Here is a 25,899-nt window from a genome sequence, read left to right as displayed (position 1 = left end):
GCAGTTTGATTTCTGAGCCAGAGAACTCTGTTTAAATGATGTTGGTGGAGGGATGGGTATTGCATGGGATACCAGGAGTATTTTTTGTTTCTGACACAACCTACAAGGGGCTAAGCATAATTTCAGCTTCATGCCTTACCTGAAGAACTACATTTGCAGCAATGCAGCAGCCTCTCAGTACTGTACGGACTGTTTTCCTTTCAAGCTCAAGACCTGTTTGCTTTGGTGAATATAGTATCCAGTGGGTAAGGACTGACACAGTATCATGGGATAGATATATATGAGGAAATTCATTCAGTAAACTTCAGACCCTGCTTTAGGAAACCAACACTGTTCCTTCAACCCACCAACAGTATATTGCCTCATTACATTCAGATATTGCTTAAATTATTTTGGAGTTGTTCCACCTCTGTACCTGGAATTCCATGCATTAGTCACTCTGTGTTAAGAACCTCCTTTGTGGTCCCATGTGGTCTTGTTCAGTGGTCATTTGTTTAATCACACATTTATACTGGAAGCTTACCCAGATGGCCTTTTTCCAAGTATATGCTTGATCAACAAAGCTCTGTAATTCCACAGAACTTCCATTTTCTTGCTCCAATACTGGCAGGCTGGCCTGACAGCACACATCTCCAACAACCTCCAGCATGTAATGGGCAGACACCTGATGTCATCTGATTTGACATTCTGAGTATGGATTGCATAGAGAATGTAGGAGAGTTTGGCAGCTAAAGTTTACATGCCCTATTACAGTCAGGCTTACCACATCTTCCCTTACATTATGATGAGATATGAGGTTCACTTCCTTGAAGAAGCCAGGAGCTAAACTTGATGCCTTTGTACTCTGTAGCCTCAACAACACGATATTCAAACCACAGCGTGTATGGCATCAAGGTCATTGCCCTAGTTTCCTTAGAAAAACATGAGACTATAGATGCTGAAATCTGGCGCAACACACAAAATACTGGAGGAACTCAGTGACTCAGGTAGCATCTATGGAGAGGGAATGGGTAGCAGATGTTTTGGGTCAAGACCATTTCCTCCATTGATGGTGTCTGACCTGCCAAGGCTTTCCAGCATGCAATGTGTTCCTACAACTCCCTCGCAAATTTTGAGAAATGAGACCAGGTTTTGGCTCTAAGATGCAACAACTCTCAGGGTCATATTAATACTATAACGATGCTGAAATACAAGTTTTAGAACTTTCAATTTTCTCTAGCAATCCTGAATAAAATGTTTTTCAGCACTCTGTGATCCAACAAAGCACAGCACAGGACTCTGTGTTCCAACAAAGCACAGCACAGGAAAAACCCATTCTCCGCTTTGGGAAATTGATCCTCTTTGATGCCTCATTTAGGCAAATTGTCCAATTAAAGTTATGCTACTCTATGGGAATATGTAGATACTTGAAAGAGATTTAATTTGTAACCACAAACTGCCTCCAGGTATTCTTAAAACTAATAAAATACTTTCTAAAGCATAGACATTTACAATAGGGCAACACACCAAGCTCCCACAACGAGCAATAAGATAATGTGTGTTTTTTTAGTGATGTGGGTTGACTGGTAATTATTGGGCGGGATACCAGATTTCTCTTCAATATGTGAGGGACTTTCACATCTGTATTACTTGGGAGAAAATAGTTTAACATTTTTCACACAAACAGAACTGATGCCACAGAAAGAGGCCAAATCTATACCAGCAAGACAGCACCACTGACAAGGCAGACAGAGCTTCTTCGGTGCTGGGATGACCTAGAATTTGTGCTCAGATCTCGGACTAAAGGGGAATTACGCCCAGCGGCGGTCTCACTGGAAATAAAAGGATGGTTTAAAAAGAACACTTGCCATGTTATTTTAGATAATACTTCTACCAGAAAGAGTGGCCTGGTTTTACTTTTAGACTGCTTGACAACCTGTATTTTTCGAGTTTAGTTTAAAGAAGATGCATTAAGGATCCCTCTGTGTGTGTTGTTGGGGGGGGGAGGGTTTGGAGTACTGGAGGAGGGGCGGGCAGTTTAAGAGGTGCCATGTGGCTTTCATTTCTGCTCGCTTTGATTTACCAGGTTGTCTCCTAACATGAAAAGAGATTTGTCTATTCTTTTTAACGTATCATATTAAAGAGGAAACGCTTCCTCTTTTAACCTGCTGCGCAAACTTCAAAGGCAGTCAGCCTGGAGGTGGCTGCTGGTCCCAACCCCTTGTGACTTGCCGAGAGAGTGAGTGACTTGCCGCCACTGGCGAGAAACCGGCAGGATGATTGCTCGCTCGGGTCGACTGCTCTCTTCCTGACCGCCAGTCTGCCCTCCTCTCTTATGTCGCTTTGGGGGTAAGAGAGAAGGGGTGGGGGCGAAAATAAACGTTCACAAGAATACGCAGTGATACAAAGCTTGCTTGGAGCCCTGAGAGGAGAAGGATGGGTATCTTTCCCTTTCAGCTGGGGTCTTACACTTACACTGTTTGTCTAGCTTGTCAATCAGGGTAAATGGAACGATCTGCTCTCCTCGCTTGCACCCACAGGTTGTAAAGTCATTAATTGCTCTCCATCCAGGTTTCATCAAGCTCTCCCTTCATGTGTTCCTCCTGCAGTTCTGTTGGAGAATGGCTGCCAGGGTTTGGACTCATAGCTACAGGTCTGCAGCGCTTTTCACCTATTCCGTGTTTTTCCTTCTGTGGCGTGCCGAAACTCATGGCAATCTGGTAAGTTTGAGCTCTCCTTATTCCTAGACACTCTTGAGCTTTGGTGTATTTTTTTTAAATCCCTTCTCCCGCTGCAACATTATTAAGTCTTATTTCACAGGAGGACAGCACGCAGACAGAAGCTGTTCTCACGTGTGTATGAGCGAAGTGGTGAGAAATAATTTGTATCTTGGTTTGCATCTCGCAGTTCTTTTTAAGTTTCAAAAATATTTTTAAAGGAAATTTTCCAAATCAGTTTGTTCTGCGCCTGGTTTTATTTTTAAACGGCATTCATTGTTTTATGTTGTTCAGATTTGCACAGAGTGAAAGAGAGCACTTTTTGGCAAAAACTATTTGAAACATTTTAGTAAGCTTATAAATCTAACTATCCACTCTAAACTGTTGGATATATATATTGTGTTTTTTTGGACAGTAGAGTTGTTCTATATTGTTGCCCAGTTAAACTGAACCTCCCCTATCCTTATGCATCCTCACACCGAAGTTGGTAAATGTAGGTTTCTTATTTAACCTTGCTGTTTCCAAATGCAGACTCTCATCACACACAGCTGTAGCTTTCCGACTTTAAAAAAAAATTCCCCCCCCCCTTTTAGTCGCTCAATTTTATTTTCCCTCAAGTCTTGCATCAATCAATGATACTGGGGCTCGCACTTTAAATGGTGTTTGCACGAGCTGAGAACCTGAATTTAAGAGATGGTAGAGAAAATTAAATGATTGGGATGAAGATATTTTAAATTTAAATCTGAAGAAAAGACAACATTGAATTTTTAACGTTAGGAGGAGCTGATGAGGTGAAAGGCTTTACTTCGTTAAAGGTCAGATGAAAGAGAAATGAACGCAGTCGTGGCTGGGAGCAGGGCAGTGCATTGAGAGGCTGGGGAGGGCACTCTGCAGCCACCTTCATGCTTGTCTAGACGAGCAGAGCCGCGTTAAAGTTGCCTCAAACGTGAGGCCTTTCATGTACCCCCGGTTCGGCTGTGTGTTAAAACTCTGGCACATCACGTGGGTTTTGTTTTGTCTCTCTCCTTCTCCCACCCCCACCACCCCCCGCTCTTTAGTTCCAACCCCGAGGGTAGAAGGGAGAAGCTATTAAGGGAAGGGGGTGGGGAAGGAGTGTGTGTGTGTGCTCGATGCAATCGATTGTAGCGAAAGGGCGCATTTTAAACAAAAAGAACTTAGAGACTGTACTGAAACTGCAAGACTAAATTGCTGACGGTTTGCAGAAACAAAATTGGATGTCATTAACTCCACCGATTAGCTGTTTCCCCAAGGAAAGAAAAACAAGAGATTATTTGCTGTGGTTTATTTTGATATTCTGAGGGTTGTTCTCCCAAACACAGCTGCACGGGGTCCGGAACACTTTGTTTCACCATCACCACCCCACCTCCCCCGACTAAGGAGTCCCGATATAAATATGCGATGAAGAGCAGCGGGATACTGCTGCTACAATTACTCACCCCTGTGAGCGGGACACAAGCGGACTGGCGCATGCTCCTGAGAGAGGCACCTGAATTTACATGGCGCCTTTCTTCGACATTCCCCCCCCATGACACAGTATATTTTTGTAAAAAAAAGTGTTGTTGTGCACTTTTAGAAACGTGGCAGCCCATTTTGCACGGAACAGATGTGAAAGTGACCGATTCATCTGTCGCTGCTGGAGAGGGCAGATGTATTCTGGAGGTCGGGAGCTGCCGTACTCTGAGAACTGCCTGCTCCTTCACGTCACCTGAAGGGGCAGACAGGGCCTCTGTTACATTTCCTCCGACAGAAGACGCCTTCCACCGTGCAACCGCCCCTCCCAGTTCTAACCTGGACTGAGTGCCAGCCGAGTATCTGTGCCGGGAGTTGGGCGTGAATCCAAAATCCGCTGTCTCAAAGGTGAGAGTGCTGAGCCACAAGTGAAATCCGAGCAATTAACAGGGTAGACCTTTTTCACAAATAATAACTGCAGTGATTTCCCCTTCTCCTGCCCTCACACGTGGTGTCTGGGTATGGGAGGCACAAGCATCTTGGAAGCGTCTTAATGCAGCCAGCCAGTTTTACTGCTAATAGCACAGACCATGATTCACATTGGCCTGAGATTATTGTTTTTGCAAGGTAGAACTGAGGGAAGAAAATAAATAAACTCTTAACTCAAAAGGTGCATTAGAGCAAGTGCATGACTGCCCAAAGGAATTTAGACACAAGAAACTGCAGATGCTAGAATCTGAAGCAACAAATAATCTGAAGCCTTGTACCACAGCAAGATGCCCATAAAGGAATGCTGCTGACTGCACATTCTAGGTTGCAGGAATATGTGCTGAAACTTGGTGCAGCTGATGTAAAACTTGTTGGGGAAAGACTACAGTGCAGTCTCTTTCTGCTTTTGCACACGGGCAAGCCCCTGAAACATTGACCTATCCAGATGGATCCGTTCATACACAAGTACCTCAAGGAAGTTCAAAAAGAAAACAAAACAATGCAGAATATACTGTTGGCCCTCCGTTGGTCGGGATCTACAATGAATGTTGCGACCTAGCTATTGAAGTTGCTATGCAAGTCAGTACGCAAGCCGGGGCAGTACGATATGGAGAGCAAGATGTTGCCCATGTAGCAGATTTGCCCTCTCCACGCAGCTGATGAAATCAAAGGAATAGCAGAGACTGCTACAGTTTTGCACCAGCAGTGTCGTAGGAGTTGCTGGTCAGTGTTGAACTCAACACAGGACTGCCTTAGGTCTGTATTTTTCCTCTGGGTTTACCTCCATAGCATTCCCCATGAGTGGGTATAGCTGCAAGGCAGCAGAGGTTTGAAATCCGAGTTTCCCTTCTAGATGAGCTGCCAACTATGGCTGTCGAGCTCCATCTGCCCAGACAATATGGTTACAGTTAGAGAATAAGTGTAGGTAGACAAATTGCAAGGGCTAAAGATGAGGTAGACTGAGAAATCAAGAGTTCATTTTTATGATTCAAAAAGTCAGTTTAAGAGTCTTATAACGATGACGTAGAAGCTGTCCTTAAGCCTCGTGGTTCATATTTTTGAATTTCTGTATCTTCTGCCCAACGTTAGAGGGGCAAAGACTGGAGTGGGAGGGGTCTCTGTTGGCTGTTTTCATGAGGCAAAGTTGGGAAGTGTAGACAGTTAATGGAGGAGAGACTGTGTGATGGACTAGGCGACATTTACATCCCTCTCCAATTTCTTGTGATCTTATGCCGGTTAGTTGCCAAACCAAGCTGTGATGGACCTGGATTGGGTGCTTTCCATGTTGCTTCTGTAAAGTTTGGTGAGGGTATAACTACTTAGAACGGATATAGGGGTGCGGGCTCAAAGATGGTCATGAAAGAAACTTCGTCTAGGGATAGGATGATTCATTTGATTTGCCAGGTAAGCAAATGTAGCTCAGCAGAGGCAGGTTATTGTGTGCATGCTGCCGAGCTCATGTCTATGTCCTTACCAAAGTTGCGCTATTGCAAATGGGATTATTTTCCCTTTCTCCAGCCCTTGGGTAATGACAGCAATGATTGATGGGGTTCTCAGCACAACTCGTAGTGGAAGAAGTCAGTGAAGTGCTCGGGCATTGCCTTCAATTGTTTGTTTAGAAGATGACCACACAAAAAATATAGTAAAGATGCTTCATATAATCTCGCTTGCAATCCATAGATAGTAATACAGGTTGATGTCCTTTTCCCACTCATCTCCATTTGCATTAATAGATTTCTTGCAGGAATTGTCTATACTTTTGCATGGGAAAGAATTCCTCTGAGTCTTGTTTCCCACCCCTAACAATTGTTAATTACTTTGCATGTACTAATATATCGATTTTTATTAAACAAAGAAAAAAACAATTCTGGTGTAACTTGGCAGCTTAAGCAGCATTTGTGGAGGCAAAGCAAGTAAGTTGATGTGGGTTGAGACCTGGGATCAGGATCGATAGAGAAGAGGAAACATTGCCAGCAAGTTGCAGTACACACAAGGGTTGGAAACAGGAAAAAAAGGTCAGGAACTAGACAAAGAGGAGATGAAGGGCAGATGGAACCAGCTGGGGGAGGGGATGACAAGGATGATCAAAGAGAAATGATGATTAGATGGACAGGTGAATGTGTGGGAGGGAAACACTGGGGTGTAGATTATCTGAAATTGGAAAGTTCAAAGAAAATTTATTCACGAAGTACATGTAGGCATGTTACCATATAATACCTTGAGGTTAATTTCCTTGCGGTCATTTACAAGAAAAACAAAATAGAATAGAATTTTATAGAAAATTATTCATAAACACTGATAAAACAAGCAATGCACAAAAGAAGAGAAATTGTGCAAATAAAAATAATACTGACAACATGAGTTCTTGAAAGGACTCTCAATGTTCACACTATTGGGTTGTATGAAACTGAAGGAGAATATGAAATATTGCTCTTCCAAATTGTACTTGGCCTCTCCTTAGCAAAGAAGAAGGCCGAGGGCAAACAGATCGGTGTGCAAATGGGAGGAAGCTTGAGATACCTGCTGCAGACAGAGCACGGGTGCTCCACAAAGCAGTCACCTGGTTTGCAGTTGGTTTCACCAATTTAGAGAAAACCTCATTGTGAACACCAAACATTGAGATCAGGTTGGAGGAAGTGCATGTAATCCTCTGTGGTGAGTCTGTGGTGACCAGTGCTATCATGTTTGCTGTTGTGTGCTGGGGCAGCAGGCTGAGGGTAGTCATACTTTATTGATCCCGGGGGAAATTGGTTTTTGTTACAGTTGCACCATAAATAATAAATAGTAATAGTATTATTACTATTAGTAAATAGTAATAGTCATAGAAATAATAAATAGTAGTAGAAAATAGTAATAAATAGTTAAATAGTAATATGTAAATTATGCCAGTAAATAATGAAATAAGTCCAGGACCAGCCTATCGGCTCAGGGTGTCTGACCCTCCAAGGGAGGAGTTGTAAAGTTTGATGGCCACAGGCAGGAATGACTTCCTATGATGCTCTGTGCTGCAACTCGGAGAAATGAGGCTCTGGCTGAATGTACTCCTGTGCACACCCAATACATTATGTAGTGGATGGGAGACATTGTCCAAGATGGCATGCAACTTAGACAGCATCCTCTTTTCAGACACCACTGTCAGAGAGTCCAGTTCCATCCCCACAACATCACTGGCCTTACGAATGCGTTTGTTGATTCTATTGGTGTCTGCTACCCTCAGCCTGCTGCCCCAGCACATAACAGCAAACATGATAGCACTGGCCACCACAGACTCGTAGAACATCCTCAGCATTGTCCGGCAGATGTTCAAGGACCTCAGTCTCCTCAGGAAATAGAGATGGCTCTGACCCTTCTTGTAGACAGCCTCAGTGTTCTTAGACCAGTCCAGTTTATTTTCAATTCGTATCCCCAGGTATTTGTAATCCTCCACCATGTCCACACTGACCCCCTGGATGGAAACAAGGGGTCCCCAACAGAATCAACAAACTCATTCTTAAGGCCAGTGATGTTGTGGGGATGGAACTGGACTCTCTGACGGTGGTGTCTGAAAAGAGGATGCTGTCTAAGTTGCATGCCATCTTGGTCAATGTCTCCCATCCACTACATAATGTACTGGTTGGGCACAGGAGTACATTCAGCCAGAGACTCATTCCACGGAGATGCAACACTGAGCATCATAGGAATTCATTCCTGCCTGTGGCCATCAAACTTTACAACTCCTCCCTTGGAGGGTCAGGCACCCTGCGCCAATAGGCTGGTCCTGGACTTATTTCCTGGCATAATTTACATATTACTATTTAACTATTTATGGTTTCATTACTATTTATTATTTATGGTGCAACTGTAACAAAAAACCAACTTCCCTCGGGATCAATAAAGTATGACTGTGACTATGACTACGTCTTTCAAAAGGGGCTGTTTACAATGCTGCTGAGATTACCTATCTTGCCTGTGTTTTCCACAGGATGCCTGGTATCTATCCTGTGCCATGGATGGTTAAGTTATAAGCTTGTTGAGGGAAGGACCAACGCCTTTTTGTAGGTCAATGTCTGTCTTGCTCTCCCACTCCTCCTGGAACCTGGTTTTGGATGCTGTCTTGATGGTTAGAGGACCTGCAGTATGGTTCTGTTGCATGGGTAGTCAGTGTTTACCAATTGGATTGGCAAACATATCTTTTCGTGTTGGTGGGCTTGAATAAGGGTGGTAGGGGCAGTATTCTTACAAGTGCAGAATGAAAATGTGTTCCTGTCTGGCCAGACTTATCAGTTGCACTCACAGAAGGCAAACACACTGATTGCTCCTGGGGTCAAACCAAGGCATTCTACAATCTAGAACTTGTGTTGAGAAAGTTATTCTCATGAATCATTGGTGTTTGGAACTCTGTTCCTCAAATGGCAGTATAAACACAGTCTTTGAATATTGTTAATACATGGTTAGATGGATCATTGAAAAGTAAAGGAGGGTGAAAGGGTATTGTGAATAGAGGAAGAGGTTACAATCAAATCCACCATGATCTCATTAGGTATGGTGCAGGTTCGAGAGGCAGAGTGGCCTACTACTGATTTAGATGTTTATAAGATTTTTTTCATAACCTTGCACTTCCTTGAAACATTTGAGGTTGTCTCATTACGGACTCTGCCTCTATCTCTAATATTCAGAATCAAGGCATTTATTAATTGGTCTTGAAAGCTCTAAGTACTTCCACAGTCTTTTGGGGTAAGTGCCATTAAATTATGCTCCCTTGTGTTGGATTGGTCTATTAGAGAAAATAGTCTCAGTCTATCTTGGCAATAGCAGCAGGTGCAGAAAGAAGGCCAGGAAGATCAATGGGGACACCAGTCACCTCAACCGTAAACTGCTTCAGCTGCTTCCATCTGGCAAATGCTACTGTAGCATTAAGCCAGGACCAACAGGCTATGGGACAATTTCTTTCTACAAACTGTTAGTCTTTTGAATTGCAACGGAGACATAATACCAAGATTTTTACTCCCTCACGTTGTAGGATGGATGTAAGATTTAAATAAATTCTGAACAAAGTAAACATCAAATTTGAAGTGCACATGAATCTTTCATCCACTCTTTCAATGATTGGAAAGACTCTATGTAAATTTCCCTGGATTCTTCTCACGGTGGTGAATGTGCTTTATGCCACTTGTTTTGATTAGGTGCTCTGAAGGATGAGAAATGGTGGTCAGTCTCTGGTAATCTTGCCTGCCATTCACAATACACAAAATCTGTTGTAATCTGAAGAAAGATTTTATGACATTTTCTTCTCCTGACTGCAGGCTTGCTGGAAGCCACCATGAAAGATGGACTGCTTGGTGGGGGTGGGGGGAGAGGGAGGGAAGCGATTTTAAAAACTGGAGTGGAATTGCTTTAAATGACAAATTCAGCAGCTTCAGTACCAAGCATGGGCATTTGATTTATTCATAACACTCTAATCTGGATATCATTTAGAATTTTGGGCTATTAACATTGAGGCCAAGGATTAGCAGAATTGTATTATTAGTTTGCATTGTAAATCCCAAAAGTTTGCTTCATTGTGGTGTGGTAAACAAGTGAGAATTTATGCTATAAGACTCAGTTCTGCTGGTGATTTTTGTCTTATGATCTTTTACCCCCAGCTTCCTTTATAAAACCATGGCCAATATTTTTTATAACTCAGTAAAATCTTATGTTCAAGGTAAAGGAGTTGGGGTACTGTGAATACAGTTGATATCTGTACAGTACTGTATTTTCCTCAGGATTTGCTTTCAGTGTTGAATCCTTAATTCATAGAACCATATCCAGGAGGATTTTCTGCAGAATTCCACGACAGAAGCAGGCCATTCAACCCAACAATTCTATGTGTATTCATGGACCACTTGGCTTTTTTCCTAATCCCCACATAACTTGAAGTACTTAAATAGCTTCTCCTTCAATATGTCTTTGCATTGTGCTTTATTAAACCCCTGTGGTAGTAAATTTCACACTTCAACTACATGGATTCATTCACCTGGTATAATACCTCATATGCGTAAACTGCCCGGTGGTGTATTTTTGGACTGGATTAGTAATTGAAGAGCTTTCTCCTTTGTTCGGGTTTCATGAATAAAATTGTTTGTCCAAAGCACTGTGGTCTTCCTTGCTAAGGCCAAGTCTGCTTCTGGGATTAGATATTTTCTGTTCATGAGATCTTCCCTGATACATGGTTCCCACCTAAAATCTCAATGGTTCCTTTCCCTCTCACTGCTGAGTTCCTCCAGCAGGTTGTTTCTTGCTTCAGATTCTAGCTCCTGATGTTTCTTATGTCTCTGTGCTGTTTCTCTATGACTCTGTGATTCCCTACCCCAAAATATTTTGGGGAATGTACACAACTTGCAGTAAGCACCTTGAAGTGTTGGTGGAACTTCTCCAGTGCCATCCTTGGAGAAGTTCCTCTGGGAGATGAACAACTGTCCTCTATTAGGCCATTATGTTTGTATGCCTGACACAACGTCCTGAGACAAGGTCTCTGTTTCAGAAATCTGGTTTGGCAAGCGATGAGAGAGGGAGCAGAAACACAGAGCGAATGCTTCAAGGACATTCTCAAAGTGTCCTTGAACTTCCAGGGAGGGTCAAGCTAAAAGAGAAGTTGTGCACTTAGATTTAGAGCATGCCCAAAGGCAAGCAGATACCAATTGTGCAAAATGAAAGGTATACAGCAGTTCAAATCACCTGTGATGGAGGCTGTTGACTTCACAGCAGACTCAACAGCCACTCCAGTTCTGATGGAAATCAAGTATCTACCCCTTCATTCTCTCTTTTCCCACCGCACACACGCTGGGCAGAAGATACAAAAGCTTGAGACAAGTATCGGCAGGCTCAAGAATGGATCCTGTTGTGTTGTTTTCAGACTTGTGAATGGACCTCTTGTATGGTAAAGAGGAACTCCTGATCTCTTGTCTACTTTATCATGGTCCTTTAGACCTTATTTGACTAAGTTCACTAAGCTTTCTGTATAAAATGCAAAAATATTTTGCAACCTGTTATGGTTTTCCTTCTGTACTACCTGGATGTGCTTATGTGTGGAATGATTGGTACGGACAGCATTGGTATGGATTGCTTTTTGCTGTATCTCATTACCTGAGACAATATTAAACCTATTACCAATTATCTCGAACTTGGAAGGACCAGCAAAGAAACATGACCAATCTTAGTCAATGTAATTCATCTTGCATACTAAGGATCATCCCAAGCCTTTAATTTGTTTTGTTCCATTTGGATGGTAACTAGGGCACTGTGCTATCTATAAAACTACTGTAGACTTTCAACTTCAGCAAAACAAGTAGCACAAACAAGTGCAGAAGTTTAAGTTTAATTGGTTTTGGACAGACATGTTTTGATGCCTGTGTTTTAACCTTGATCCAATACAGGCAGTCCCTAGGTTACTCTAGGCTTGCATTCCTGCGAGCAGTTCTTAAGTTGAAGAACAAAAGCTGTGTCGAGGAGGATCACAGAAACATTTGTGATGGGAAGAGCAAACAGGAGAAGGAAGTGTGGCTCCCAGCTGGTCTCACTGGCTCCCGGATCTGCTCGGCTCAATGCAGCCCTTGATCGTTGTAGCTTGGGGTGTTTGTGGAGGGGGGTGGGGGAAGTAGAGTGGGAGAAAATTCACACACAAATGCCTCTTTCCCACCTGACAGAAGAAGACTGCAGCCCTGTAGCCAGTAGCCATCAGCAAATTCAACCCAATTCATCCTAGTGGTGTTGCAAATGCATGTTCATATGTACAGTTGTCCAGAAGTCAGATATTCATGACCTGGGAAGGGCCTGAATGCTTATGCCTAACAAAGGTTTACCATGTCTCTGCTCCCCTACTCACTTTGTGAAGCCGCATTTCTCAGTTCGATGGGTGAGTGATTTTTATGCACTGGCTGAATGCCCAGTTGGTGTGGTCTTTCATTGATTCTATTATGGTTATTGAATTTATTGAGTATGCTTGCAAGAAAATGAATCTCAGGGTGACAAACAGTGCCTATAAAGAGTATTCACCCCCCCCCCCCGAAGCTTTCATGTTTTGTTTTGCATTGAATCATAGTGAATATCATATGGCCTTTGTGACACTGATCAACAGAAAAAGACTTTTTCATGTCAAAGTAAAAACAGATCTCTACAAAGTGATCTAAGTTAATTAAAAATATGAAACACAAAATAATTGATTGCATAAGTATTCATCCCCTTCAAGTCAGTATTTAGTAGATGCAGCTTTGGCAGCAATTACAGCTCGAGTCTGTGTGGATAGGTCTCTATCAGCTTTGCACATCTGAACACTGCAATTTTTCTCCTCCTTCTTTACAAAACTACTCTAGCTATATCAGATTGCATGGACCTCGTGAGAGAACAGCCCTTTTCAAGTCCAGCCACAAATTCTCAATTGGATTGAGGCCTGGACTCTGACTTGGCCATTCCAGGACATTAACTTTGCAGTTTTTAAGCTATTCCTGTGTAGCTTTGGCTTTATGCTTGGGGTCATTGTCTTGCTGGAAAACAAATCTTCTCCCAAGTAGCAGTTCTCTTGTAGACTGCATCAGGTATTCCTCCAGGATTTCCCTGTATTTTGCTGCATTCATTTTGCCCTCTACCTTCACAAGCCTTTCAGGGCCTGCTGCAGTGAAGCACCTTCACAGCACGATGCAGCCACCACCATGCTTCACGGTAGGGATTATGTGTTTTTGTTGATGTGCAGTATTTGGCTTACACCAAAAATAGCATTTAGTCTGATGGGGGGGGGGGGGGGGAAGCCCAATTTTGGTTTCATCAGACCATAGAACCTTCCAGCTGACTTCAGAGTCTCCCACATGCCTTCTGGCAAATTCTAGCTGAGATTTCATGTGAGTTGTTTTCAACAATGGCTTTCTGTTTGCCACTCTCCCATAGAGCTAGACCTGGTGAAGTACCCAGTCAACAGTTGTTGTAGGTGCAGACTTTCTCATCTCGGCCACTGAAGCTTGTAACTCCTCCAGAGCTGTCACAGGTCTCTTGGCGGCCTCCCTCATTAGTCCCCTTATGCAGTCACTCAGTTTTTGAGGGTGGTTTGTTCTAGGCAATTTACAGCTGTGCCATATTTTTTCCATTTCTTGATGATTGACTTAACTGTACTATAAGGGATATTCAGTGACTTGGAAATTTTCTTGTATCCATTTCTTGACTTGTGCTTTTCAATAACCTTTTTGAGGAGTTGCTTGGAGTGGTTGTTTTTTTTTTGGTTTTCATGGTGTAGTTTTTGCCAGGATACTGACTCGCCAGCAGCTGGATCTTCTCCCTCCTCCCCCTTCAAGGTGCATTGCCGCCACCAACCGGACTGGAGTGTGGTGTAGTGAGTTGGGAAATAAAACCCCTGCTAGTTCTCTATCAACTGAATACTAAATTACCCCAAAAAGCCCTACAGATTTTAAATAATGAAAGGTAATATTGTAAATTAAATTAAAGTAACTTCCATAACTTAGTTTTTAAATGAAAACTGTCAACCCCCAAAGCTGGTAGTGTAGCTTGTATTTGCTTTCATTCAACCTTGTATGTTTCACAATGTAAAATAATGTGTTCAATTATTTCATAATGTTGACAATAGCTACATACCCCAGAGTGATGTTTTCCAACAAGATACAGGAATAATTAAACATAGTATGTCCAATTCAGTTCAAGTCAATATAATCCCTTCTCCCATCAATCCAACAGTTTTGTATTTTGTCAAGGGGTCGCCCCTCATGCCCATTATTCCACAAGTCTTGCCATAATCCCCGAATTCTTAGACTCACCAACCCCTTAGCTTCTGATTTGTTAAGTGGAAGGTCTATATCCATAGTTGGACTTTAACAGCCTTTTTGGCCAAAAATCTACCACTCATTCCCCTCAACACCTCTGTGTGCAGGGACCCATAAGAAGACATGTAGACCAATACTTTGAATATGAAATAAAGTTTGAAGAGCTTCCAGCAGTAAATCAGACCTATTGCTAGAACGACCTGTTTTAAGACTAGTCAAAACTGAGAAAGAATCTCAACAAATTATAACTTTGCAGGGACAGAGTTCCTCCACCCACTGTGAGCCCAAAACGATGGCAACCAGTTCTTCAGTATACACTGATAAATAGTAAGACATTTCTTTATTGTTACCTGTAATTCAGACACAAAAACATCCACATTGACATTCCTCATTAAATTATCTGTAGATTCATCAGTAAAAATTGTTAACATATCACAATAATTTTCCTTAACATACTGATAACCAACAGACTCAGGCATTTTGGAGCAGTTGGACCTTCCAGATACAGGTGTGTTTTTACTACAATCATTTGAAACCTCTAGACTGCACCCAGGTGATCTCCATTTAATTAATGTGACTTCTGAAACCAGTTGGCTGCATCAGTGATGATTTGGTGTGTCATATTAAAGGGGATGAGAAAACATTCAATTACTTAATGTTTTATATTCGTAATTAATTTAGATCACTTTGTAGAGATCTGTTTTCACTTTAACACGAAAGAATCTTTTTCTGTTGATCGGTGTCAAAAAAAGTCAAATTAAATCTACCGTGACTCAATGTTGTAAAACAATAAAACATGAAAACTTCCAAGAGGGGGTTGAATATCTTTATAGGCACTGTATATACTTTGATAATGAATTTACTTTGAACTTTACTTTGAATTTACTTTAAATTTACTTTGAATTCCATCATCTGGGTGTGAATAATTTCCTTTTGTATATGAGTGTGAGGGTGTATAAGCTTCTCCGATTCCTTGCATCTTTTGACTTTTGAAAGAGTAGCATCACGAGATAACAGTCAGTCTTTCTGCTTTGCTGGGTATAGTGATGTACTTGTTTCTCCTTCCACTTTGGTCATAGATTTGCTTTGCCACTTAGTGTCCCAGCAAGATGACGACTCAGTTGAGTTCTGAGCTGCAGGTGACTCAATCTCAGATAGCTGCTTCAGTTTACTTAGACTGAATTTGAGAATCTGTCTCAATAACCTCAGTGTGGTAATGCTTTGCAAGGTGGCAACTATTTCAGGAACATTTCAGTTTCTGCTGATGATTATGTGCTCAAAAGATGAAGCACAAAGTCTTTAGGAAAAGGAACTTTTCATCCTCATTGTAATTATTTTGGAAACAATTTTTATAACTAATATTTTGCTTTAGGTAACTGACCTCTCATTTGCAAAATATCATGTAGATGACTATCTGACATGTAACATACCTCATATTTTTATGTTCTTTCAATTTGTGCAAAGTTTTGGCTGAACAATTTCATTACGTGTATCGTGCTGTGTCTGCTAATTATTTGCCAGACCTGTCTTTATTCACAAGTAGTGTGAATTGATGTTATATGAATGCATGGAAAATTCATTTTGAAATAGACTCTCAGTGGCCACTTAATTAGGTACACAACTGTACATCTGGTTAATGCAAATATCTAATCAGCCAATCATGTGACAGCAACTCAATGCATGTAATCATACAGCCAGGGTGAAGAAGTTCATTTGTTCAGACCGAACATCAGAATGTGGAAGAAATGTAATCTAAGTGACTTTGATCGTGGAAGGATTGTTGGTGCCAGATGGGGCAGTTTGAGCAGCTCAGAAACTACCGATCTCCTGGGATTTTCATGCATAATAGTGTCTAGAGTTTATAGAATAGCGCAAAAAAACCAAAGCAAAAACAACCAGCAAGTGTCAGTTCTGTGGACAGAAATGCCTTGTTAATGAGAGGGGTCAGAGGAGAAAGGCCAGACTGGTTCAAGCTGACAGGAAGGCAACAGTGACCCAAATAACCACTACAACAGTGGTGTGCAAAAGAGCATCTCTGAACGCACAACATGTCGAACCTTGAAGTAGATGGTTTACAGAAGTAGAAGATTATGAACATACATTCATTGACTACTTTATTAGGTACAGGAGGTTCCTCGTAAAGTGACCACTGAATGTATGGACAGGTCATCCTTGGGTTACAAGCACTGAACTTATGGGCACCCCTGCATACGAATAATAATAATAAATTCAAATGTCTTGCATATATATGTGTTTGTTCCAATAAACAGCAGAACTAGCTTTTTTTTTGCTTTCCACTTTTATTAACTGTTCTTTCTTATCATTCTAATGTGCTTTTGATGCCACTGTGGAGGTGTGGTTACCATATTGCATGATATTATTTTTGTGCACTGCCCAACGTACAGACAATATCAATCTGTAAAAACCTAATCTGTTAATGGGTGAAAGCGTGTACGTTGTATCGTGAAACAACATCGTTGACATCTGACTATAATGCTAATATATCGGTTGCAGTTAATTGGGACACATTGGGATCAGAACATTTTGTCCCAATTTAATGGCTGCTCCATTTAGCTGAAGTTTCATTGAAATAGTTTAAAAAAAAATATTAAAAAAAGGCAAACAATCATTTACACCAGAAAATCTGCAGATGCTGGAAATCCAAAGCAACACACAAAATGCTGGAGGAATTCAACAGGTCAGGCAGCATCTACGGAAAAAAGTACAGTCGATGATTCGGGAATTCATCTGTTGTGCTTTGACTGACTGTAAATAAACAAAATCAGTGTCGACACCTATTGCAGATAATAGATTGCCTTTATACAATGCTTATAACGATTGCACCTTCCAAATCTTCATAACTCCTGACTTGTTGAAGTAGTGATGAATGTGGTGAGCAAAACAGATACGAATTGTCCTGCTGCTTATTTCTCACCAAATATCAGTGACAAAAATCACTGCTTTTTGAACAGAAACACACACAACTGATGCTATTTCAAAACTGATTGCTCTAAGTGCAGAGTAGTGTCTAATGGCTATGCAGGTGTACCTGACAAAGGCTAGTTAGAAAATGTCCAGCAACAGTCTCCTGCCCCAATTAAGTGTCACAGTGTCCCAAATAAACAAAAGGAATCCTGGCAATTTGCTCGATTTTTAGCTTTTGTTTAAGAGTTGTCCTAAATACATGGCAACCCCAATCAACTGATGACTCAGTTAAGTGGAATCCACTGTATTTGTTTTGTGTTTAATAATCTTTATTTACTGTGTTACACAGTGCTTTTCCCACACATCCTTTTATAACTTGTTTGTATGTATGTGTTTTTCTTGTACTTTGCAAGCTCAGTTTTGGGTTTCTGTTTAATTTGTGCACTTTGTTCATTTTGTGAATGATAGATGTCTACTCTTTGTTCCTTTCCTGCTTGTTTAGTATGATCAACTCACTTTTAAGTGCACTTCTATCTTTTCACTCCACTTTCACCAACTCTTGCAGAGCTGCCTTGTTGAAGTTGTCACTCTGAACTATTTTTCATTGCTAATTGATTCTCTAGCCAGATTTTTAGAGTCTGCAAAAGGTGTAAGGATCATATGACTCATTGGGAGCTTCAAAATTGGATGACTGTTGCAGAGAATTTGTATCTCTATTGGCCAAATATGAATCCAGATAAATATTCAAACAACAGGAATTCTGCAGATGCTGGAAATTCAAGCAACACACATCAAAGTTGCTGGTGAACGCAGCAGACCAGGCAGCATCTCCAGGAAGAGGTACAGTCGACGTTTCAGGCCGAGACCCTTCGTCAGGACTGCATTGGCGCTGCTTCCTGCACGCATGCTGAGCTCGTTGACTGCATTGGCGCTGCTTCCTGCACGCATGCTGAGCTTGTTGACTTTATTAACTTTGCCTCCAACTTTTACCCTGCCCTCAAGTTTACCTGGTCCATTTCTGGCACCTCCGTCCCCTTCCTAGATCTTTCTGTCTCTGTCTCTGGAGACAGCTTATGTACTATAAGCCTACTGACTCTCACAGCTATCTGGACTATTCCTCTTCTCACCCTGTTTCTTGCAAAAATGCCATCCCCTTCTCGCAATTCCTCCGTCTCTGCCGCATCTAGAGCAGTATGAGGCTTTTCATTCCAGGACGAGGGAGATGTCCTTTTTTTAAAGAAAGGGGCTTCCCTTCCTTCACTATCAACTCTGCTCTCAAACGCATCTCCCCCATTTCACGTACATCTGCTCTCTCTCTCCATCCTCCCGCCACCCCACAAGGAATAGGGTTCCCCTGGTCCTCACCTACCACCCCACCAGCCTCCGGGTCCAACATATTATTCTCCGTAACTTCCGCCACCTCCAACGGGATCCCACCACTAAGCACATCTTTCCCTCCTCCCCCCCCGCCTGCTTTCCGCAGGGATCGCTCCCTACGTGACTCCCTTGTCCATTCGTCCCCCCCATCCCTCCCTGCTGATCTCCCTCCTGACACTTATCCTTGTAAGCGGAGCAAGTGCTACACATGCCCTTACACTTCCTCCCTTATCACCATTCAGGGCCCCAGACAGTCCTTCCAGGTGAGGCAACACTTCACCTGTGAGTCAGCTGGGGTGATATACTGCGTCCGGTGCTCCCGATGTGGCCTTCTATATATAGGCAAGACCCAGTGCAGACGGGGAGACCGCTTTGCTGAATACCTACGCTCCGTCCGCCAGAGAAAGCAGGATCTCCCAGTGGCCACACATTTTATTTCCACATCCCATTCCCATTCTGACATGTCTATCCACGGTCTCCTGTACTGTAAAGATGAAGCCACACTCAGGTTGGAGGAACAACACCTTATATTCCGTCTGGGTAGCCTCCAACCTGATGGCATGAACATCGACTTCTCTAACTTCCGCTAATGCCCGACCTCCCCCTTGTACCCCATCTGTTATTTATTTTTATACACACATTCTTTCTCTCACTCTCCTTTTTCTCCCTCTGTCCCTCTGACTATACCCCTTGCCCATCCTCTGGGTTCCCCCCCACCTTTGTCTTTCTCCCTGGGCCTCCTGTCCCATGATCCTCTGGTATCCCCTTTTGCCTATCACCTGTCCAGCTCTTGGCTCTATCCCTCCCCCTCCTGTCTTCTCCTATCATTTTGGATCTTCCCCTCCCCCTCCAACTTTCAAATCCCTTACTCACTCTTCCTTCAGTTAGTCCTGACGAAGGGTCTCGGCCTGAAATGTCGACTGTACCTCTTCCTAGAGATGCTGCCTGGCCTGCTGCGTTCGCCAGCAACTTTGATGTGTGTTGCCAGATAAATGTTGATCTGTTTAACAACATTTTAACAAAACCAGTTTCACTTCACTTGCTTCAGATGCTACATTAACTTGATTTTTCTTTTGATGGTCTTCCAGTTTTAAGGCCCTGGTGAAAGCAATGCAACAGCGGCTATGCATTTTCCTGTGTGCATTGAGTATCAGACCAAATTGAGGAAATATAAGAAGACTTGCATAACAAACATGGGAAAATCTGCAGATGCTGGAAATCTGAGCAACAGACAAAAGATGCTGGAGGAACTCCGCAGGCCAGGCAGCATCTATGAAAAGAGTACAGTCACTGTTTCGGGCCAAGACCCTTCATCAGGTCTTCAATGTCTTCAAGCTCTTGTTGCTTTGAAGGAGGCAAAAAAGATAGGTTTATGGATGCTTCCTCTGGAGCAGGGTTTCCCAACTTACTTTATACTGTGGGCCAATACCATTAAGCAAGGGGCCGTGTCTAGAGACGGGAAAGGTGATTATTTTGGTAGGTAATGTAGACTGTCTCTAGTCATATCTGCTTTAGCCTTGAATTGAAGATCTTGAGTTGTGAGACATTGAGGAATATTGTTCATAAATTGTCTGCAGTATTTTTTGAATTTATAGCATTGGTTGAAAGTGCTCACAAGCACAAGAGCATAAGACCACGTCAAGCCGTTGAATTTTCTAAAAGCCAAACAAAAACCTGTGGATCTTAGAAATCAAAGTTGAGTTTATTGTCAAATGCACAAGCATGTGTACGCATAGGTGCATTTGAAACTTTTGCAGCAGCATCAAGGCACAGAATCAGAAACGCAGCATTGTCAAGAAAAACATAAATTATAGAATATCTGAAGCAAAAGCAGAAAATGCTGGAAATAATCATCAGACCAGGCAATTTCGGGTCAGTGAAATGTCATACACTTAACACTTTCTCTTTCCATGAATACTGCCTGACCTTCCAGGTATTTCCAAATCTTCTAAAACATGGAGAGCCCAAATCTAGTTGGTATATTCATGACTCAGAATTTAATTCATGGAAGGGAGGTAACATTCTGGTAAATTTCCATTATACTTTGTCCCAAACATCCTTGCTATGCTGAAGTTTGTGATGCTGAATTAAGGAATGGTAGTGGATGTTTATGTGGTTTTCAAGGAGGCATTCATTATATTCCCTTGGAGCAGGGGTTCGCAGCCTGGGGTCCATGGACCTCTCGGTTAATGGGAGGGGTCCATGCATTAAAAAAAGATTGGGAACCTCTGCCTTGGAGATTGTGAATGACCAACTGTGAAACTGCTATCATGGAGTTCAATTTTTTTTTCATCTGGTTTGGAGACTAGCTGCCTGCAGGCAACAGAGTTGGGATAATGCACAACCTGTTTCTATAAGTGTTTATCAAGGGCTTGAGTGAAAAGGTAAAAATGTGTTTGTGTGATTTAGGATTACATTTATGTTCAATACTTAAATTACCATGGGCTCCTTAATCAGAAATAATAAAGCATTATGAAATTATATTAATTGCACTGGAATTCAAAGGGTTGTGGTGCAGTTAAACAAAGCTTTCCATAAATCACACCTGGGATACTTAAGACAACCCTAAGCATCTTAGCATTGTGAGGAAGAACTAGACCATGGACCATAAGATGTGGGAGCCAAACTAGGCCATTTGCCCCCTCGAGCTGTCTTTGGAATGGGTGTTGTGCATATTTATGAGAATGGTAACTGGGTCTCCAGAAATTACATTCTGAGTACTGATTGCATAGGCTTGGACCTGAAATTTAGAAGATGAAAAGTGGGGATTTGATCAAAGTTTCTATTTATTATGGGTGGAGGCAACACTGTGTTGCAGTTAGTAGAACTGCTGCCTCAGTGTAAGCAACCTAGTTCGATCCTGATTTCTGATACTGTCTGTGTGGAGGTTGCAAGTTCTTTGTGTGGGTTTCCTCTGGATGTATAGGATTCTTCTAATATGAAGATATGCAGGTTAGTAAATTAATTGGCACCTGTGAATTACTCCTAGTGTGTAGGTGGGTGGTAGGATCTGTGGGAAGTATAAAAATGTAACTAGTGTAAGATTGGAGTGGATGCTCAGTGCAGATTTGATTCTCTAACAAATAGAGTAGTTGGAAGCGAGTTTCTAAGTCTGGTGGGAGCAAAGGCTGTTAAGGCTGTTGAGAATGGTGAGGGTGGAGCATCGTGGGAGGGTTGTGGGACAGGCGGCAGAGGAGGAGAGCCGGGGCGGGTGTTGGGAGCAGACATGCCCAGCTCTGAGACACCAGGCAAGGTAATTTGATTTCAAACAATTGGTTAATTGGTTATTACAGAATGTTTCTCTGCTTCCTCTGCCTTCCCCTTTTGCAACCATGATTCCCCTCTCCCTATCCCCTTCCCACTCTCAGTCCACAATATAGAGCCATATCAGAATCAGGTTTATCACCTACAAGTCATGAAATTACTTTTTTAGTGGCAGCAGTACAGTGTAATACATAAAATTACTACAGTACTGTGCAAAAGTCTTAAGCAGCCTAGCCATATATATATCTAAGACTTTTGCACAGGACTGTACGCTAACACAATTATTAATTCTCCCCACTTCATCATTGACTTCCTCTAGATCCTGCTATGTATGCACACAACAAGAATTTATATTGGTCAATTAATCTGTCAGCACATCTTTTGGAGGGTACCCATGTGGTGAGAGAGAATGTCTAAACTCCACACAGAGAGCACCCTGGATTAGGATTGAATCTTGGTCTTTGGCACTCCAGCCTAATGCAGCAACTCTGCCCGCTGTGCCTCTGTATCACTACTGGCTGGGAAAAAGTCTGGAACTCGCCTCTGAAAAATGTAGCAAGTGTTGAAATGTTTATAATTATACATGTGGGATGTTAATAACTAAGGTTGTAAGGCAAAGATCCATCTGTGCACTTGAGTCACAGATTATCCATGATTTCCCTGACTGGTGGAAACAATTTAGGACTAAATGTTCTTGTGTTCCTAAAATAGTTCTTTGCCTCTTTGCTTCACGTTTACCAATTTTACTGCATGCTCCTTGGGTAAGTAGCCAATCCATTTAATGGCTGATGAATATAAATGGATTTTTATTTTTTATTTTTGTCAGGACAGTAGTGAAGTCATGGAAAGGGACCAAAGCAAAGAGGAGGATGTGGCCCATTGGTGGGGAGAGTGGAGCTCCTGGTCCACCTGTAGTCGGAGCTGTGGGGGAGGAGTTATGTCCCAGGAGAGGCACTGTTTACAACAAAGGTAAGTGGCGTTATTCTCCATTGGTTTTCAGTGAGGATGCACAGTTTCCCAATGAATTACTTCCTACTTCTAGGCAAAAAAAGGATTGCCTGCTCTTCTTGCCCATCTTGGCAGGTCCTTGAAGAGGCCATTTCCAGGAAGTTTGGTGACGCTCCTCCCTAGCTCCACCGCCCCTCTTCTCCCCCCAGCCATCAGGTCAAAAGGCATAAACCTAGATTTGGTGTGTTGGATGAATCTATTTATTGAGATACAGTGCAGAATAGGCCTTTCTGGCCCTATGATCTGCACCGCCCACTGAACCCCGATTTAATCCTAGCCTAACCACAATTTACAATGGCCGGTTAACCTACCAACTGGCACATCTTTGGATTGTGGGAGAAAACCAGATCACCCAGAGGAAGCCCACGTGGTCACGGGAAGAACATAAAACTCCTTACAGGCAGCGGTAGGATTATTTCAGATGGTAACGATAGTTTTACCCCTCTTTGGCACAAGGTGACCCTGGTATAACAAAAAATATTGTTTCTTGGGTTGATTGATTGGCAACACCATTTCCTCTTTGGGGTCACTGAGTGGAAAATTATAAATTAGTTCTTTATTGTCACCTGAATTGAGATCTGGTGACAAACTTTGCTCTGCATGCCATCCATGCAGATTTCATCACATCAAAACATCAAGTAGTGCAAGCGGAAGCAGTAACAGAATGCAGAATAAAGTGTTATAAGATGCATGACCATGACGGGGTAAACTGTGACATCAAGAATCCATCTTATCATACAAGGTGCTCAGGAGGCACTTCACTGTCATGCTGATTTATTCGATTGTGTAGTTGTGGTTCTGTGGACCATCTCTGCTCAAAGCTTTATATTTAGCATTGTAGCTGTATGTAAATCAATCTTCATGATTTATGACAAATAGCATGAAAAGCTGTTCCCAGTAGCTGCAGTTGTTGCAAAGATGGCTCATGCAACAATGTTGTGTTGTGAAGACCACGGCATAAGTCAGTGTTTTGACTGCCTCGTTGATATTCTCTTCCTTCTTCCCCAATCTGGCAGGAAGATTTGGGGATGAAGTTACTTTATTCTGTCCCCTTACCATTGATGTATCAGTGCAGTTTAGCACACTGACACTTGTTGAATTTATCTGAAGCCTCTTTCTCACTTGGTGATTAACAGGTGTAAAAGAAAGACAAGAAGATATTTACACAATTATCCATGATTTAACTGTGGACTCTTTGGCTAAATAGAGTGTCTCCCATTTGAGGTCCTATAGGATTTGTAACCTTTTCCAGTGGCTCTACAATTAAAATAGTTTGACTGTAATGGCAACACAAGTGAAAACAACTTTATATAAAAAAAACAAAAAAAAAACTAGAACTTGAAACGGTAGTGATATGTGTGTGTGTGTGTGTGTGTATATATATATATATATATATATATATATATATATATATAATGTGTGTATGTATGTGTGTGTATATATATATATATATTATGTATATATGTGTGTGTGCGTGTATATATAGTTTTTTTTAAATTGCAAATTTTTGTGCTCCTGAATTGAGTAAGTTAATTGCAGAAATGGGACAATTTAACTCATTGTCTTGCCAGAATGCCGGAAACTCTGACTCTGTGCTGGGGCATCATTAGTTGTTCTTCACTAGGCGGCCTTTGAGGCACGTACAAGCAATCGGAGCAGCCATAACAAGCTAGAGATGTCATGTTTTGTTTCCTAGTCACTGAGAGTGACCCTGTGTCTTTGTGTCTCCATTCACTTCGTAACGACTGATCAAGGTACAAGTTGGCCACTGGTCAGTTACCACTGTGGCTTTGAAATTCAATTACATAGCAATGCATTTTAATCAGAAATCTGAATTGCTGTGTAAAAACAATATGTAGGTTGAATAGAGAGCAGCATGCACATTTTGAAAGACTTGATTGCAATTTTGAGCCTCATTCTGAGTTGATGTCAGTTGTGCGATGCATGTTTATCATTTTTACTTTCAGTTTGGTTTGCATGGGTGAAGTTAATGTACAGTGACACCCAAACACACATTCTGAACAGAACTGGGAAGTTCTTTACCTACATAAAGGAACATCCACTACTTGCAGGTTTGTTGAAGTTGGCTAGGGTCAGCCATACTGAACTTTGGAAGCTGCATTGATTGTGGACGTTACTGCTTATCACTAACACAAAATAATCTGCAGATGCTGGGGTCAAAGCAACACTCCTGATGAAGGGTTCCAGCCCGAAACATCGACTGATCTTTTCCACTGATGCTGCCCGACCTGCTGAGGACTGCTTATCACTTGCGTGAAGGCTAATGGTGTTGGTGCAAATCCTTGAGCAGGAGGGATAAGACTGAGGGCATGGTCTCCTGAGGAAGGAAGGAAAAAGGAAAAATGGCTATTACTTGAGATTCTTCTTGGATCATCATTCCTTTTTTTTTCTCTGTTCCAAGGCAATGGTGACAGCGATCTATTGTTATCTGTGGCTGGAGCTTGTGCATAGACTGCTTTGCAGCTGAAGGTACTCATTCACCTGGTGATATGTCACATGTTATACCTGACAGGAAATTGGCTCATGTATCACACTTGCTGTTTCTCTGACAAGAGAGCAGTCCATCTCTGTAGGACGGTTGGTGATAAAGAGTGGAGTTCTGTACTAGGCAAAAAGGCATCAGCCTTTGAACAGCAGATCCTGTGTGACTACACACAGTGCTGCGCAGCTGAGAAGCTTGCAGTGCTGGTCTCCCCTGAGATATTCAGTTGTTCCCGAGACAGCAAGCCTCGGGCTAGAATGTTTTGGTGACTGGGTATAACCTGACCTGGCAAGCTCGAAGAAGAAAGACCACACACAGCCACAGAGAAATGAAAATTAGTGTAGATAAAAATAATAGCAATAGCTCATTGCAAAGATAAGCACTATTT

At 42.1% G+C, this 25,899-nt stretch overlaps 1 protein-coding gene across 2 annotated transcripts in view; it reads left to right on the top strand.

The window, feature by feature from the left end:
* The first annotated feature begins 2,298 nt into the window (after nt 1–2,298).
* Nucleotides 2,299–25,899, top strand: part of LOC140206391 (ADAMTS-like protein 2) — a 146,701-nt gene continuing 123,100 nt past the window's right edge. For both annotated transcript variants that reach the window (XM_072274757.1, XM_072274756.1), the window contains exons 1-3: nt 2,299–2,328; nt 2,589–2,699; nt 22,827–22,969. In XM_072274757.1, the coding sequence (XP_072130858.1) occupies nt 2,601–2,699; nt 22,827–22,969 (242 nt within the window). In that variant the 5' untranslated portion in view covers nt 2,299–2,328; nt 2,589–2,600. The remainder of the gene's footprint in view (nt 2,329–2,588; nt 2,700–22,826; nt 22,970–25,899) is intronic.

The sequence above is a fragment of the Mobula birostris genome, chromosome 12 (genome assembly GCF_030028105.1).
Source record: "Mobula birostris isolate sMobBir1 chromosome 12, sMobBir1.hap1, whole genome shotgun sequence".
Taxonomy (NCBI): domain Eukaryota; kingdom Metazoa; phylum Chordata; class Chondrichthyes; order Myliobatiformes; family Myliobatidae; genus Mobula; species Mobula birostris.
This window is presented reverse-complemented; position numbering and strand designations above follow the sequence as displayed.